This window comes from Palaemon carinicauda, chromosome 19, assembly GCF_036898095.1.
Source record: "Palaemon carinicauda isolate YSFRI2023 chromosome 19, ASM3689809v2, whole genome shotgun sequence".
Lineage (NCBI taxonomy): Eukaryota > Metazoa > Arthropoda > Malacostraca > Decapoda > Palaemonidae > Palaemon > Palaemon carinicauda.
In genome coordinates this window covers 73,505,353-73,520,352 of record NC_090743.1, presented here as the reverse complement: position 1 = coordinate 73,520,352, position 15,000 = coordinate 73,505,353, and the positions used below count along the sequence as shown (strand labels likewise).

The window sequence follows — 15,000 nt, the reverse complement described above, 5'->3', positions numbered from 1 at the left end:
ACAACAAATATTTACATATGGACATATCTAACAGACAAAATTACTCTTAATGGGATAGTGTTTTTTTACACATGTTCGTGTAGGCACATTTGTAAGTGTATGTATGTATGTAAGCATGTAAAGATGATTAGGTTTTACAGCAACAGAAGGAATTACATACTACGAAATAGAGGAGATGAAGTCAATCAACTTTCAGACAACCTTGAAGAATTGTAAACATTGGTCAGTTTCGAAGTTATTATCAAATTTATTTTCATAACGTGGATTAAAGATGAGTTATTTCCAAATTAGAACTAAGGTCAGTTTTTAACATTTTTGTTGCAAGCTCCCTCTTTGAAGAAGAGTTATTGATTTCATTTTATTGGATCGGTGTTAGTATATACGTGGACAATGCTGATACATTACAATGTTTTTTGTCAATAAGCTCGTTCGCTTGATCAGTACTTGGAGAACAAACATGAATGGTGCATAATCTTCCGTTACCAGGTGCACAGGTGTGTGTTTGTGTGTTTTGGGATAAGGGGGGGGGGGGGAGGGTCATGTCTACATAAGACGACGGTTAAGTACGAATGAATCCTTATTTCTCCTGTCACATTAAAAGGAACTTGAACGTCATTTAGTACTGTAATAAGTTGTATATATATTATGTGCTTTGAAAAACCGAATGCTATAAGCCCAGGGACTCCAACAGGGAAAGTAGGCCAAACAGTAAAGTAAGTAAGGGAATAGTAAATAAACTATATATAAGTAATGAACAAGAAATATAAAATATTTGAGGATTAGCAATGACGTTAGTATAGCTCAGTTATACAAAAACTGTAAAACGAGACTTGTGCCAACCTGTTCAATAGAAAAGAATTTGCAAAATGTTTGAACTTATGAAGTTCCACCGATTCAACCGCTACATTTGATTAGGAAGATCATTCCATAATCTGGTCACATCTTTTGATATGATAGCCTTCAGTATGAATTAAGAGGCGGTGGTAGTAATTAACTAGGTCTTCATGCTTGCTCAATGTACTCATTTTAATGGAAACTGAGCTAGAGTTCCAGCTCCTGTTAAAGTTGTTTAAGTAGCACCAGTGGAGTTATTTCGTTGTTTAATATGTAGGAAAACCTTTTTTTATATAATTGTTAACTGTGACCTAAGCTAAAGAAACTACAAAATATTTTGTATGGGGAACCCAGTATAGGAAAGAAATAGAGAAACTTTATAGGTGCTTATAAATATTCACTTTGATCTGTAGAAACCAAGATGAAATAGATTTAGAGTAGAGCCAAATAATAGTAATTTAAAATAGATGAGATAAGCGGATTTGGAAAGAGCTAGTTGAAAGACAACGCAAATTCAAGAAATCGGAAAAGTCTTTGATGCGATGTATGAAGAAGAACCATTGGAAAACACCGCAATAGATAATTGTTCATGAAGCGAATGAATCGCACAATTTATAGTAAAGGAAAAAGTGATGTATAAGATTGCAGAAATCTTTTTTTTTTTCCATATTGGTCTATCAAGAAGGATCTCTGTTAGCAAGTAAATAACTAGAATAAAGTTCAGGAAAGCACCTGATAATGAATACTGCTATTATTATATTAGCCGATTCTCCTTGAGTATTCAAGTGATATTCACGACCAATGTACTTTTTTGCGTCTTGGTAATATTGGAAATCTGTGATTTAAAGATTTCTCTATTGCATGAGAGTATTATAAGTTCAGCTCTTATACGAAATGCGATCTTTATCTTTGGATAAAGATAAGAGAATTACTCGATTCATTTTTCTTTAAACTACTATGCATTTCTGGCAAAAAATGGTGTGTTTTTCTTTAATATCTCCCATACTAATTACTTGATCAGAATGATACTTTGACACAGCACTCTATAGACCTCCCCTTAATTTTTGATACTAAAATGCATTATCAAACCTGGTTAATTAAGGGGTTTACTCTTGTACTAATAAAGCTTAAGCCAGGCGTATCGGGTGAGTTGGTAAAGCCATTCGAACAACTACACTACCCCGTCCCTCCCCTCTCCTTCCCCCTTCGAACGGCTTTACCTACTCACCCAATTCACCTGTCTTAAGCTTTATTAGTACAAGAGTAAACACCTTTATCAACGAAATTTTAAAATGCATTTTAGTACAAAAAATTAGGGGGAAGTTTATAGCGTGCTGTGTTAAAGTATCATTCTGATCAAGTAATTAGTATGGGAGATATTAACGAAAAACAGTATTTTTTTTTTTTTTTTTTGCAGAAATGCATAGTAGTGGTCACAGTCCTCAGTTTTTTAGTGCTTTCCAGTTATGGAGCAGGAACCTCTGTGACATAAGACAGGCTTGATTTATTCCCGCCGCCCCACCTTTCCCCACACACGGCAGTTTGGCCTTATAATTTGAACGCTATTCTAAGGTCTTTATCTGTCTTTATTCCTGTAGATAAGGTCAATTTCCATTCTTCCCCTCTATACCTTTTTGGATTTACATTCATAAAGCTCTTGAGAGTGAAGTTCGCCTCTAATCCACTGAGATCAAGGTAGGCAAGAGTTACACAACCATCGGATATGTTATTTGTTATTTCTTATTGGAACAATACATAGTACTAAATTTAAAGGCCCTCCCTTTAGTTAATAACCCATAGTTTATTAAATGGAGACAATTTTATCATAGGGAAGGACAACCATACTCTTTTTATCATCAATGGGCTCACGTGACGATATTTTGTATAGTGTTGTGCATGTGTATGTATGTTTATGTAAACATGAATGCACTCAAACAATTATTGTAAAGCCACGTTTCCAATTGAAAAGCTATTTTCCTGCAATTCTTGGAAATTTTATTTCCCTAATGACACTGAAATAAAACAGACACCCATACGAACAAATTAAATTGTCTTATTTACATCTCTTGAGCTATAGCTTACTTAAAAACTACTTCTAGTCGGCACTATTACTAACATGAAAACTATACATGACTCATTGGATTTTTCGTTGAAAATCCTTCAAGAAGGGATAAGCAATCCTTTATAAGCCAATGATGAAGAGAATCCTGCCTTGCCAGATTAACATCTCAGCCAGTGTGTTCATATTTTATGGTAGACTCGTCTAGTGGTTCGAGGACAGGTATTCTAGAAGAAGAAATTTTGTTGTATGTTAATAATGTGTTTTCTATAGAAGCGTTTTAGTATGGTTGACCCTGTCTATCAGTAATTGTTATATTGACCTGCAATTGATTCCATTGCAGTGACTGAAGCTTATTTATTTGCATAAGCTGTTGATCTTGATAGAAGAAAGAAGCAATAATTTTAGGTTAGGATTTTGGCTGAAGTTCTTTTGTAAATTTTAGGAGTTTACAGCTGATACGAAACCAAATGAGGTGAAATTTTATTTTGTACATAAAATTTTCTTGGAATTTACAAAATGTCAAGGTTTCACTATTTCTTTGTAGATATATGTATTACCATTTGCGAAAAAGTAGATAATAGTGACTTTTGTGTGGTATTTTTTCACAGATTTCATTTCAAGTATAACAGCATTTAGGTATATTCTTCACTAACTTTTGTAAAAGATATCTTAATAAGAAGTTATTAAAAATAGGGAAGAACTGTAACGTCTAAAAACAAAATAAAAATATTAAAACTAGGCAAGGATTCTAAAGTCTGAATTCTCATACATAAACTGAGAACTTGATACTGACTGTTTTAACACTTGATGCGATAGATGTTGAGAGTTGGGTATCATGTGCTGGGGCGTTGAAGACGGCGATGGGTACGCCACGAGTTGCGAGGGTACATGAGATACAGTGTGGTTACCAGCCTGTATTAAATGGGCATTGGTCTGTTCATGTAGAGCTGCTGCACCTGCAGATCCTCCGTAGTGATCAGCTGCGTGGTGGTCGGCGTAGTTGGTGATGACTGTGCTAACTGCAACCAAGGATGAAACGTTGTTTATGTTGGTTAGTAAGACAACATTTATGGTTCAAACGTTTGAAGCAGATAACTAATTCTGTCTAAAGGTGATTTGCGTAGTAGCTTTGTAACTGGTGATGACTACTAACTGCAATTAACGACGAAACGTTATTACTATGTTGGTTATGAGTATTATGGTTCAAACTTATGACACAGTGACAGTTGATAATTAATTTTATTCAAAGGTGGTTTACTTGATAGCTTTGTAATTGGTGATGATTGTGCTAACTGCAATTAAGGATGAAACGTTATTTGTGTTGGTTAGTAAGACAACGTTTATGGTTCAAACGTTTGATGCAGCTAACTAATTTTGTTTAAAGGTGATTTTCTTAGTAGCTTTGTAATCGTGATGACTGCTAATTGCAATTGAGGATGAAATGCTATTTATGTTGGTTATTAAGACAACGTTTGATGCAGTAAATAATTTTGTCCAAAAGTGGTTTGCTTGGTAGCATTGTGATTGTTGATGACTGAGCTAACTCCACTTAAGGATGAAACGTTATTTATGTTGGGCATTAAGGCAACGTTTATGGTTCAGACGTCTGACGGAGTTAACTAACTTTGTCCAAATGTGGTTTGTTTGGTAGCTTTGTAATTGGTGATGACTGTGCTAGCTACAATTGAGGATGAAACGTTATTTATGCTTGTTATTAAGACAACATTTATGGCTCTAACGTTTGAAGCAGTTACCTAATTTTATTTACAGGGGATTTACTTGGTAGCTTTGTAATTGGTGATGACTACCAACTGCAAGCAAGGATGAAACGGTATTTATGTTGGTTATTATGACAAGGTTTATGGTTGAAATGTTTGAAACCGTTAACTAATACTGTCTAAAGGTGATTTACTTGGTAGCTTTGTAAATGATGATGACTACTAACTGCAATCAAGGGTGAAACTATTTATGTTGGTTATTAAGACAAGGTTTATGGTTCAAACGTTTGAAACCGTTAACTAATACTGTCTAAAGGTGATTTACTTGGTAGCTTTGTAATTGGTGATGACTACTAACTGCAATCAAGTATGAAGCGGTATTTATGTTGGTTATTATGACAAGGTTTATGGTTCAAACGTTTGAAACCGTTAACTAATACTGTCTAAAGGTGATTTACTTGGTAGCTTTGTAATTGGTGATGACTACTAACTGTAATCAAGGATGAAATTGTATTTATGTTGGTTATTAAGACAAGGTTTATGGTTCAAACGTTTGAAACCGTTAACTAATACTGTCTAAAGGTGATTTACTTGGTAGCTTTGTAATTGGTGATGACTACTAACTGTAATCAAGGATGAAATTGTATTTATGTTGGTTATTAAGACAAGGTTTATGGTTCAAACGTTTGAAACCGTTAACTAATACTGTCTAAAGGTGATTTACTTGGTAGTTTTGTAATTGGTGATGACTACTAACTGTAATCAAAGATGAAATTGTATTTATGTTGGTTATTAAGACAAGGTTTATGGTTCAAACGTTTAAAACCGTTAACTAATACTGTCTAAAGGTGATTTACTTGGTAGCTTTGTAATTGGTGATGACTACTAACTGCAATCAAGTATGAAGCGGTATTTATGTTGGTTAGTATGACAAGGTTTATGGTTCAAACGTTTGAAACCGTTAACTAATACTGTCTAAAGGTGATTTACTTGGTAGCTTTGTAATTGGTGATGACTACTAACTGTAATCAAGGATGAAATTGTATTTATGTTGGTTATTAAGACAAGGTTTATGGTTCAAACGTTTGAAACCGTTAACTAATACTGTCTAAAGGTGATTTACTTGGTAGCTTTGTAGTTGGTGATGACTACTAACTGCAATCAAGTATGAAGCGGTATTTATGTTGGTTATTATGACAAGGTTTATGGTTCAAACGTTTGAAACCGTTAACTAATACTGTCTAAAGGTGATTTACTTGGTAGCTTTGTAATTGGTGATGACTACTAACTGTAATCAAGGATGAAATTGTATTTATGTTGGTTATTAAGACAAGGTTTATGGTTCAAACGTTTGAAACCGTTAACTAATACTGTCTAAAGGGGATTTACTTGGTAGCTTTGTAATTGGTGATGACTACTAACTGCAATCAAGTATGAAGCGGTATTTATGTTGGTTATTATGACAAGGTTTATGGTTCAAACGTTTGAAACCGTTAACTAATACTGTCTAAAGGTGATTTACTTGGTAGCTTTGTAATTGGTGATGACTACTAACTGTAATCAAGGATGAAATTGTATTTATGTTGGTTATTAAGACAAGGTTTATGGTTCAAACGTTTGAAACCGTTAACTAATACTGTCTAAAGGTGATTTACTTGGTAGCTTTGTAATTGGTGATGACTACTAACTGTAATCAAGGATGAAACTGTATTTATGTTGGTTATTAAGACAAGGTTTATGGTTCAAACGTTTGAAGCAGTTAGGTAATTTTGTTGAAAGGTAGTGTGTTTGGTAGCTTTATAATTGGTGATGACTCTCCTAACTGCAATCAAGGATGAAACGTTATTACTATGTTGGTTATGAAGGTAACGTTTATTGTCCAGACGTTTTAAACCTTTAACTAATATTATCCAAAGGTGGTTTGCTTGCTAACTTTGTAATTGGTGATGCTGTGCTAACTGCATTCAAGGAGGAAATATTAATTAGTTGGTTTTTAACACAACGTTTATGGTTTAAACGTTTGAAACCGTTAACTAATTTTGTCTAAAGGTGGTTTGCTTAGTACTTTTGTAATTGGTGATGACTGTGGTAACTACAAATAAGGATGAAACGTTATTAATGTTGGTTTTTAAGACAACGTTTGAAGCAATTAACCAATTTTGCTCAAAAGGGGTTTGCTTGGTAGCTTTGCTTTTAATAACATTGTACTATCCTCTGGAGACAACACTACTCGACAGTAATTAGGTTTCTGTATGACCTTTCAACAGTGATAACAGTGAGGAAAATATGAAGATTTAGAATATTAATGTACTGCAGGTGTAGTTTATTACTTACCATATGCAGGAGGCTGGTGTGTCTTCAGTGTTGAAGCTCCGGGAATGCTGTTGAAAAAAAAAAATGGTCATTATTTTGCTCACAAGTTTTTAAAACAAGATGATTGTTATTCTTTCTTCTTTTAAAGTCAATATTGAAGAATGTCCAACTGGTCACTGAATGGACACAATCAATGTCAAAACGTTAAGTCTGAAAATGATTCACGTAATAACGTGTTGCAAATCCTACCTGGAACTGCTGGAATATCTTGAGGAACTGGAAGACTGTTGTTGCTGAGACGAAGAGGAAGACGATGATGACGAACTTTTGGGCTTCCTCTTTCGCGTCTGAATGGGACCTTCCTTCTTCATCGTGAGTGGGCGACTGACCTGCAAAAGCAGAACACAGTTGGTTATTTTTTTTTTTTTTTTTGAAATACACATTTACAAGTTTGCATTTTATAATATGTATACATCATCGTGCATTTACATGAATATTTCTTTTACATGTATTGTATTTACAATTGTAATTTTTACTATTATAGATAGAAATATATCGATTCGTGAATACTTTTTAAAAAGAAGTTTTTCATTTCTATTCTATTTGCATTAAACGTATTTATCATTCTACTTTTAATATATTTAAGTAATTGCGGGTCAGTACTTGAAAATCCTAAATATCTTCCCATCCACATCCCGCAATAAAATCCGCTATTATGACCATTGCCGTATTTTCATCTTTCTTTGAATCTGCTTCAAAATCTAGCTTTAAAATCCTTAACCTATTGTTAGTTTTCAATTTACAGCATTATCTGAGCAAAATATAAAAAAAAAAAAAAAAAAAAAAAAAAAAAAAAAAAAAAAAAAAAAAATTTCCAAGGGACAGAAATATACCATGTGCATATTAGTTTCTATGCACCCAAAATAGCAGTCTTCTATATCTTTTATTTTCATCCTAGCTAATATATCATTTGTACTCAATACTTCGTATGCCAAACAAAATTCCCTTACTTTTATTCTCTATATACATATTATTTACCCTTCTCTTGGAGGCCCGGAGGACTTTAGCTACGCCACTAGCTTGGACTTGAAGGTTTTCCTATTCTCCACATATTTTTGCATTGTATTTACTTGGTTGGTTATTGCAGGTGTTAGTGAAGAAGTAAAAAAAAATGTAGGCCTATGTAAGAAAAATAAGTCTGGATGGAGAGCAAGCTGTGTAATATGAGTTTACTTGGTCGTCTATTATAGGTGTTAGAGAAGAAATACATAAAAACATCAGTTACTGGTAAAGGTATGTGAAGGAAAAGTAACATGATGGGCCCAGTTAATGCTAATATATAAAGAATATTTGTCCATATATAATTAGAAATATTTGAGCACAGAGTGTTTTATAATTCCTTTGATGTTTAAAAAAGAACTATCTGCATATGGCAGAAGGGATTATGATATGGGAGGGTAGGGTAATGTAGTCAGTCTTTCCACTAGAGTCAGTTTAAAGGGAGAGCTGATAACTTCATTCTGGCTGGAGTAGATTTAACGTAAACATTTTGGAGCCTTGGAACAAGACTTTGAACATTTCAAATAGACAAAACAAGAAAATAAAATAAAATAAACACAATTTCTGTGCCGGTTCTTTGTTGGCCATTTAAATTTTGGTGTTTACTTTCATGAAAAGGTAATTGATGTTATGTAACGTTAGTTTAGCGGCTTCAGATGATCACTTCCTTTATAATTACGGCTTAAATCCAAACATGGGCCTAAATTGTTAGTTATAACTAGCCCTTTGCTTCCTTTTTCATACGTTGTATATGGAATGCATTCGCTTATTGTTCGGGCATACAATATTACAAGGTGTGATTTAGAATCAAATTATTTTATACATTAGATAAACACATGTACTGTATACACACACACACACACACACACACACACACACATATATATATATATATATATATATATATATATATATATATATATATATATATGTATATATTTAGTAAAAAACTCATCCCCTTTCGAACCGTCTATGACGAGGGTTAAACCCCTTGTGTTTCCCTTTTCCCTGCGAGACCTATCACTGAGCCATCTGAATTCCACATGGATGATACACGGAGACAACTGCGCCTTAACAATCCATCAGGGCCTTAACGAGTGCCTAATGACCGGTAAATGGCCAGTTAACGATTGCGGTCGAGCGGTCATGGTTAGCGATAGGGCGAGGGGCAGAAGGCGGTCAGCTGGACGCGCCTCTTTCCAGGCCACAATGTTCAGGAAATATGCTTAGCCACTAAAGGTCAAAAGAAGACTAGAGACAGAGATAACCTAATGGGTATCCTCCTCCCTTTTTTTAAAGATTTTGTCGAATATTTTAATGCCTGCTTTCGATCTTTGCTTTACTTCTCCATTTAAATGTTTACGATGGAGTATATAGAGCAATGATAATAGTAGTTAGTTTTGCATCTAAGTGCCACACTTAAATCGTTTATAGGCTATGGAACGTTTATTTGAGGCCCCCATGTAAACGATCAGATACAATAAATTTCTACGATGAAAATACTGTTTAGTTCTACATCGAGAAGTCACTCTTAAATCCTTTATAGTTTTTGGAACGTTTGTTTGAGGGCATTGTGTAAACGTTCAGATAAAATAAATTTCTGCGATGAAAATACTGCTTAGTTCTACATCAAGAGAAACATTATAAATGGTTCTTGTGAAACATGGTTAGAGGTCCGTATGTAAGCATTAAGATACTGAAGTTTGCTGCGTTTAATTCTCCAACTAGAAGATACTATAAATCTTTTATAGGTTTTGGAATTTTTGACTTGGGCCCTCGTGTATGCGTTCAGGTACTGTAAGTTGCTAGAAGATTATGACGTTAATTTTTTCATATACTCGTAGATGCCACTCACATAGTTTATATGTTTTGGAAATTTTTTTTGAGGTACAGCAATGTGCAAAAACATGTTTGGAGTGTCTCGTTCAGTAAACATTTTACAGAGACCATGGCCTAAAATAATCATTTATCAATATCAAAGGTTGTCTTTCCGGTTTAATTATAATAGATTCAATTGCATTATTTATTACTGTGAATCCTATTTAAGATTGAAATGCAATAAATTTTGAAGTCATTTTTGTAATGATATTACTTGTAAGCTTTTAACTTTATTGTGCACATTGGTGGACGGTTTTTTTTTTTTACTCGTAGGTAAGCATAGATAGTGTAGGAGAGATTTGACCACTGAACCTTGCAAATTGGAGTCCAGTGTTTCACTATTATTAATATTATTTTTATTATCATTATTATTATATGATTTTAACCATACCCCCACAGTCACCCAGTAGGTGGTTAGCGCCATCATTATACTGTTGGCTTCATTAATTCAATTACATTTCGCTGGAAACTAAGGAAACATCACACAGCTGTACATTGTAGCAGGTAACGCTGTGTTTAGCACTCAAAAAGGCTATTGGCAAAGCTGCTTGTAAAACAAAGTCGTTAAGCTTGTAAACACGCGACCAAAAGCTTTTTCATGAATTCTATGAAATATCTTTGAGCAGTTTTTTTTTTTTTTTTTTTTTTTTTTTTTAGTGTACATAGTTCCGGAAAATTTATAAAAATGCTTTTTATCACGTGTTTACAAGCTCAGCATCTTTTTCTTCTACAGTCAATGTTACCAACCGTTAAACAGTGTTCTCTGCTACAACGTACAGCTGTCAGGCGTCTCCTTAGCGTTTAGTGAAGTGTCCCAATTGATGAAGTCAACTGTACCTCATGTAATGTACTAAGGCAATACTTGAAAGTTTTTGCTGTCTTTGATGTATCTTGGGCCCCTAGCTTTGTATCCTACTGTATCTTCGTTCCCACTTCTTTTCTTTCTCTTTGTTGTTCAACCTGTTGCAATGGGCGTGGAATGGCACCAAAGGCCCCAAATTATCCCACAATGAAAATATCCATACCATAGTCACATTAAATTTCAATGGTTCTTGTAGGGATTTATCTTTTTACTGATGGTCAAACCTTAGCTTTCTGTCCCTACCTTAATTTATTTTTACAGTCTTGGACTAATAAAGACATTTGCTTATCATTCATTTAGCCGTTGCACTAAAAAAGAAAGATCAGCATCGCTGAATCACAGTTGCAGAGGCCAAGGGATTTACTCGTATAAAGTTTCCATTGAAGAAGGTGAAAGCTTGTGGTAGCCATTTGGAAACGTCCCTGCCTGGCAATGTGTGGAGGCGAGCTCGAGACCCACTCAAGCTCTGTAGTTTCAGCAACCTCACCATCCTTGTGAGCTAGGGATGGGGTGTTTGTGAGTGCCTATAGGTCTACCTGGTGAGTCATCACCAGCCATTACCACGTCCTTCCTGGTCCTAGCTTCTTGGAGAGGGGCTAGGGTGCTGATCATATGAATGTATTTTATATGGCTTGTCTCTAGGGCATGTCACTGTCCCTGGTCTCTACCATTTATGATAGACCTTTAAAGAATTAGGACTCCAACAATAAATGGGAGAAGCCACAGCTCTCTCTCTCTCTCTCTCTCTCTCTCTCTCTCTCTCTCTCTCACTACTGCGGTCAACCAGTGTTGGTCAGGTCAGGGAGGGAGAGGGGAGGGGTTAAAGCCACCAATTACTATAACCTCTATACCACCAGTAATAAAAACGTTCCAAGAAACCAGTGCAACTGCGGACAAAGGTACGCTTGCAAGCAACTTTTTTTTTTTTTTGGGGGGGGGGGGGGGGGGGTAACGCATATATACAATATATGCAAACGTGAATAATTTCACTACAATGAAATGGCTTTTATCTTATATCCCTATTGGATGTACAGTAAGGTTTTCCCCAATATTTTCCCTCCTGGCGATTAAGAAGACTAGGTAAAAAGGTACTCTTGTCCTCCCGATTTCAAGTATTATTCTCTTAATACTTTTTATTTAATAACAACATAAACTGTTCTCGAATGAGTAAAAGTTCTAAGAGATTTAAAGGTTGAAAAATGTCATGAATTACACACATATGAATATATATATATATATATATATATATATATATATATATATATATATATATATATATATATAATAAAGGTTGAAAAATGTCATGAATTACACACATATGAATATATATATATATATATATATATATATATATATATATATATATATATATATATATATATAATGTGTGTGTGTTGTGTATTTGCGTATATTCACATTGCATCCATAGACATAAAAATTTGCCGTATAAAAATGGTAAAAATCACGGAATAAATGTTGCCAGCCATTTACCGTTTTAAAAACGGATATATGGGCATAAAGGATTGATATTACGTTCACCAACCGGTAAGATACAATAATAAAGTAAGGTAGAATTACGGTCGCCTGTATTCTACTGAAATACGGCTAAGAACAGTATATTTTTACGGAGAATTTCCGATTAAAATTACGGATTTTTTTTAACAGTGTATAGGTCAGGAAATTACACTTGGTAATGAAATATGTATTGTGGTTTAATTCCGAATTAAAATTTCTTTTGATAAATGTTCCTAGTATATATATATATATATATATATATATATATATATATATATATATACATATGTATATATATATATATATATATATATATATATATATATATGTATATATATATGTATATATAATATAATATATATATATATATATATATATATATATATATATATATATATATATATATATATATATATATATATATAAGTAAGCTCTCTTGGTGGTTTACCCGACAAGGGAAATACTTCTTATGTAATTGTAATAGGTGTCAGGACAAGGAAAAAATTGACGCACCTTTTAACTCCTTTGGAGGTTGACACAGTTGGCCCCCCGCCCAACAGAAAATAGATAAACAGCAGAAGGGGTAATGGGGAGTTGGGTATGGCCTCCTTGACTTAAGGGGTAGGGGTAAGCGGTCAGATCCCATGTGATAATTCTCTGGTCCGCTGCCAGAAGGACAGGTGACACCTCTAAGCGATATATAGCTGTGTTGGGAGATGCAATTTACCTTTCCACACTTGTAGCCCTCTATCGGCCGAACATCGTTCCACTGACATGGCGACTTATCGCAGCACACGATGCATAGTGGATGTTATTTCGTGTTATCGCAATGCATCGTCGATGCAATTGCTTGTTTTTGCCATGTGTTTCGTTCGTCTTCCAGGGCACATGTTGAAGATGTTTTTTTTTTTTTTTTTCATATGATGATTTTTAGTACTGTTTCGTTATGGTCAATTTTGTGTTTTATACTAATCAATCGTTTCCCTCGCTCTCTTTCTCATATGAAACTCAAGTTACGAGCATCAAATACAACGCAATTAAACTCTCTCTCTCTCTCTCTCTCTCTCTCTCTCTCTCTCTCTCTCTCTCTCTCTCTCTCTCTCTCTCTCTCTCTCTCTCAATTAAAAAAGCTTTATGTGTGGGAAATGATCATCTGATAAAGTGGCATTGTCACCCTAGGAAATGCCAAGGGCATTATCGCGCTGAAGATTTCATTGCAGGCGATTTCCGGCATTTCCTATCACGTACGGGACAGGTATCTTAATGACCCCCCCACCCCCCCCCCCCACCCCCCGCTTCAGTGTCCGGTTTGTTTGTTCATTGTTCGTCGATTGTCTAGCCGTAATCCAACACAGTATATCCTAGATTGTGAATACATTGTCTGTATTGGATTCTTGCTTGTTTATTTTGGGCCTGAATTTGTTTATGAAGTCAAAAATCTTTTCATCTGTAAAAATATTATTAGTCACTCGACCTTGCTTATGTAGCATTATAGATATTGTTTATGAAGTTCATTTTTTTTTCATTCGACCTTGTTTATGAAGTATTTTTTCTATTCGACCTTGTTTATGAAGTAAATATTTTTATTTTTCATCAGACCTTGTTTATCAAGTAAAAATTTTTATTTACATCTGACCTAGTTATAAAGTCAAAATTTATCTTTTTTCAGTCTTTGGGTATTTTCATCTCTCTCTCTCTCTCTCTCTCTCTCTCTCTCTCTCTCTCTCTCTCTCTCTCTCTCTCTCGCAGGGTGGTTTTTCCTTCCCGTGAATACAAAGGTGTGAATGCCTGGTAAGACAAGGCCATAGTACGAATAATGTGTTTACTATGACCTTATCGCTGGGACAAGAGTCGTCGCGTCAAGTTAGTGGTCCTCTTATACAGCCTTTCCTTCCCCGCCTTTCCTCCTCACACCACTTTACCTCAGCTTTAAAAGAGTTTCTAAACAATGTCTAAATTATCTCTCTCTCTCTCTCTCTCTCTCTCTCTCTCTCTCTCTCTCTCTCTCTCTCTCTAATTATCATATTGATTGTCCTTGGCCAGTTGATTCTTGCGAAATAAATCTTCGTAGCTTATTTGTATTATTGTTATTATTGGTTGCTAAGCTACAACCCTCGTTGGAAAAGCAGGGTGCTATAAGCCCAGGGGCCCCAACAGGGAAAATAGCCCAGTGAGGAAAGGGAAACAAGGAAGAAGAAAATATCTTAAGAACAGTAAGAACATTTAAAAATATTTCCTATATAAACTATAAAAACTTTAGTAAAACAAGAAGATAAATATAAAACAATAGTATTCCCGAGTGTACGCTCAAGCAAGAGAACTTTACCCCAAGACAGTGGAAGACCGTGGTACAGAGGCTATGGCACTACCTAACACTAGAGAACAATGGTTTGATTTTGGAGTGTCCATCTCCTAGAAGAGCTGCTTACCACAGCTTAAGAGTCTCTTCTACCCTTACCAAGAGGAAAGTAGCCACGGAACAATTGCAGTGCAGTAGTTAACCACTTGGGTGAAGAAGAATTGTTTGGTAATCTCAGTGGTGTTAGGTGTATGAGGACAGAGGAGAATCTGTAAAGAATAGGCCAGACTATTCGATGTATGTGTAGGCAAAGGGAAAGTGAACCGTAACCAGAGAGAAGGATCAAATGTACAACTGTCTGGCCAAGCAAGGACCCCATAACTCTCTAGCGGTAGTATCTCAACAGGTGGCTGGTGCCCTGGTTCTTTACCCCTTGAAATAGATACAGGTGTGTAATTCT

The 15,000-nt window shown here is 34.9% G+C and overlaps 1 protein-coding gene across 6 annotated transcripts in view; it reads right to left on the bottom strand.

Annotated features, from left to right (window-relative positions):
- Nucleotides 1–15,000, bottom strand: part of LOC137658673 (GATA-binding factor 5-B-like) — a 126,520-nt gene that overhangs the window by 2,186 nt on the left and 109,334 nt on the right. For all 6 annotated transcript variants that reach the window (XM_068393626.1, XM_068393621.1, XM_068393623.1 and 3 more), the window contains 4 exons: nt 7,177–7,316; nt 6,949–6,995; nt 3,690–3,915; nt 1–3,120 (listed from right to left, as the gene is read on the bottom strand). The exon at nt 1–3,120 is cut by the window's left edge and continues 2,186 nt beyond it. In XM_068393626.1, the coding sequence (XP_068249727.1) occupies nt 3,063–3,120; nt 3,690–3,915; nt 6,949–6,995; nt 7,177–7,316 (471 nt within the window). In that variant the 3' untranslated portion in view covers nt 1–3,062. The remainder of the gene's footprint in view (nt 3,121–3,689; nt 3,916–6,948; nt 6,996–7,176; nt 7,317–15,000) is intronic.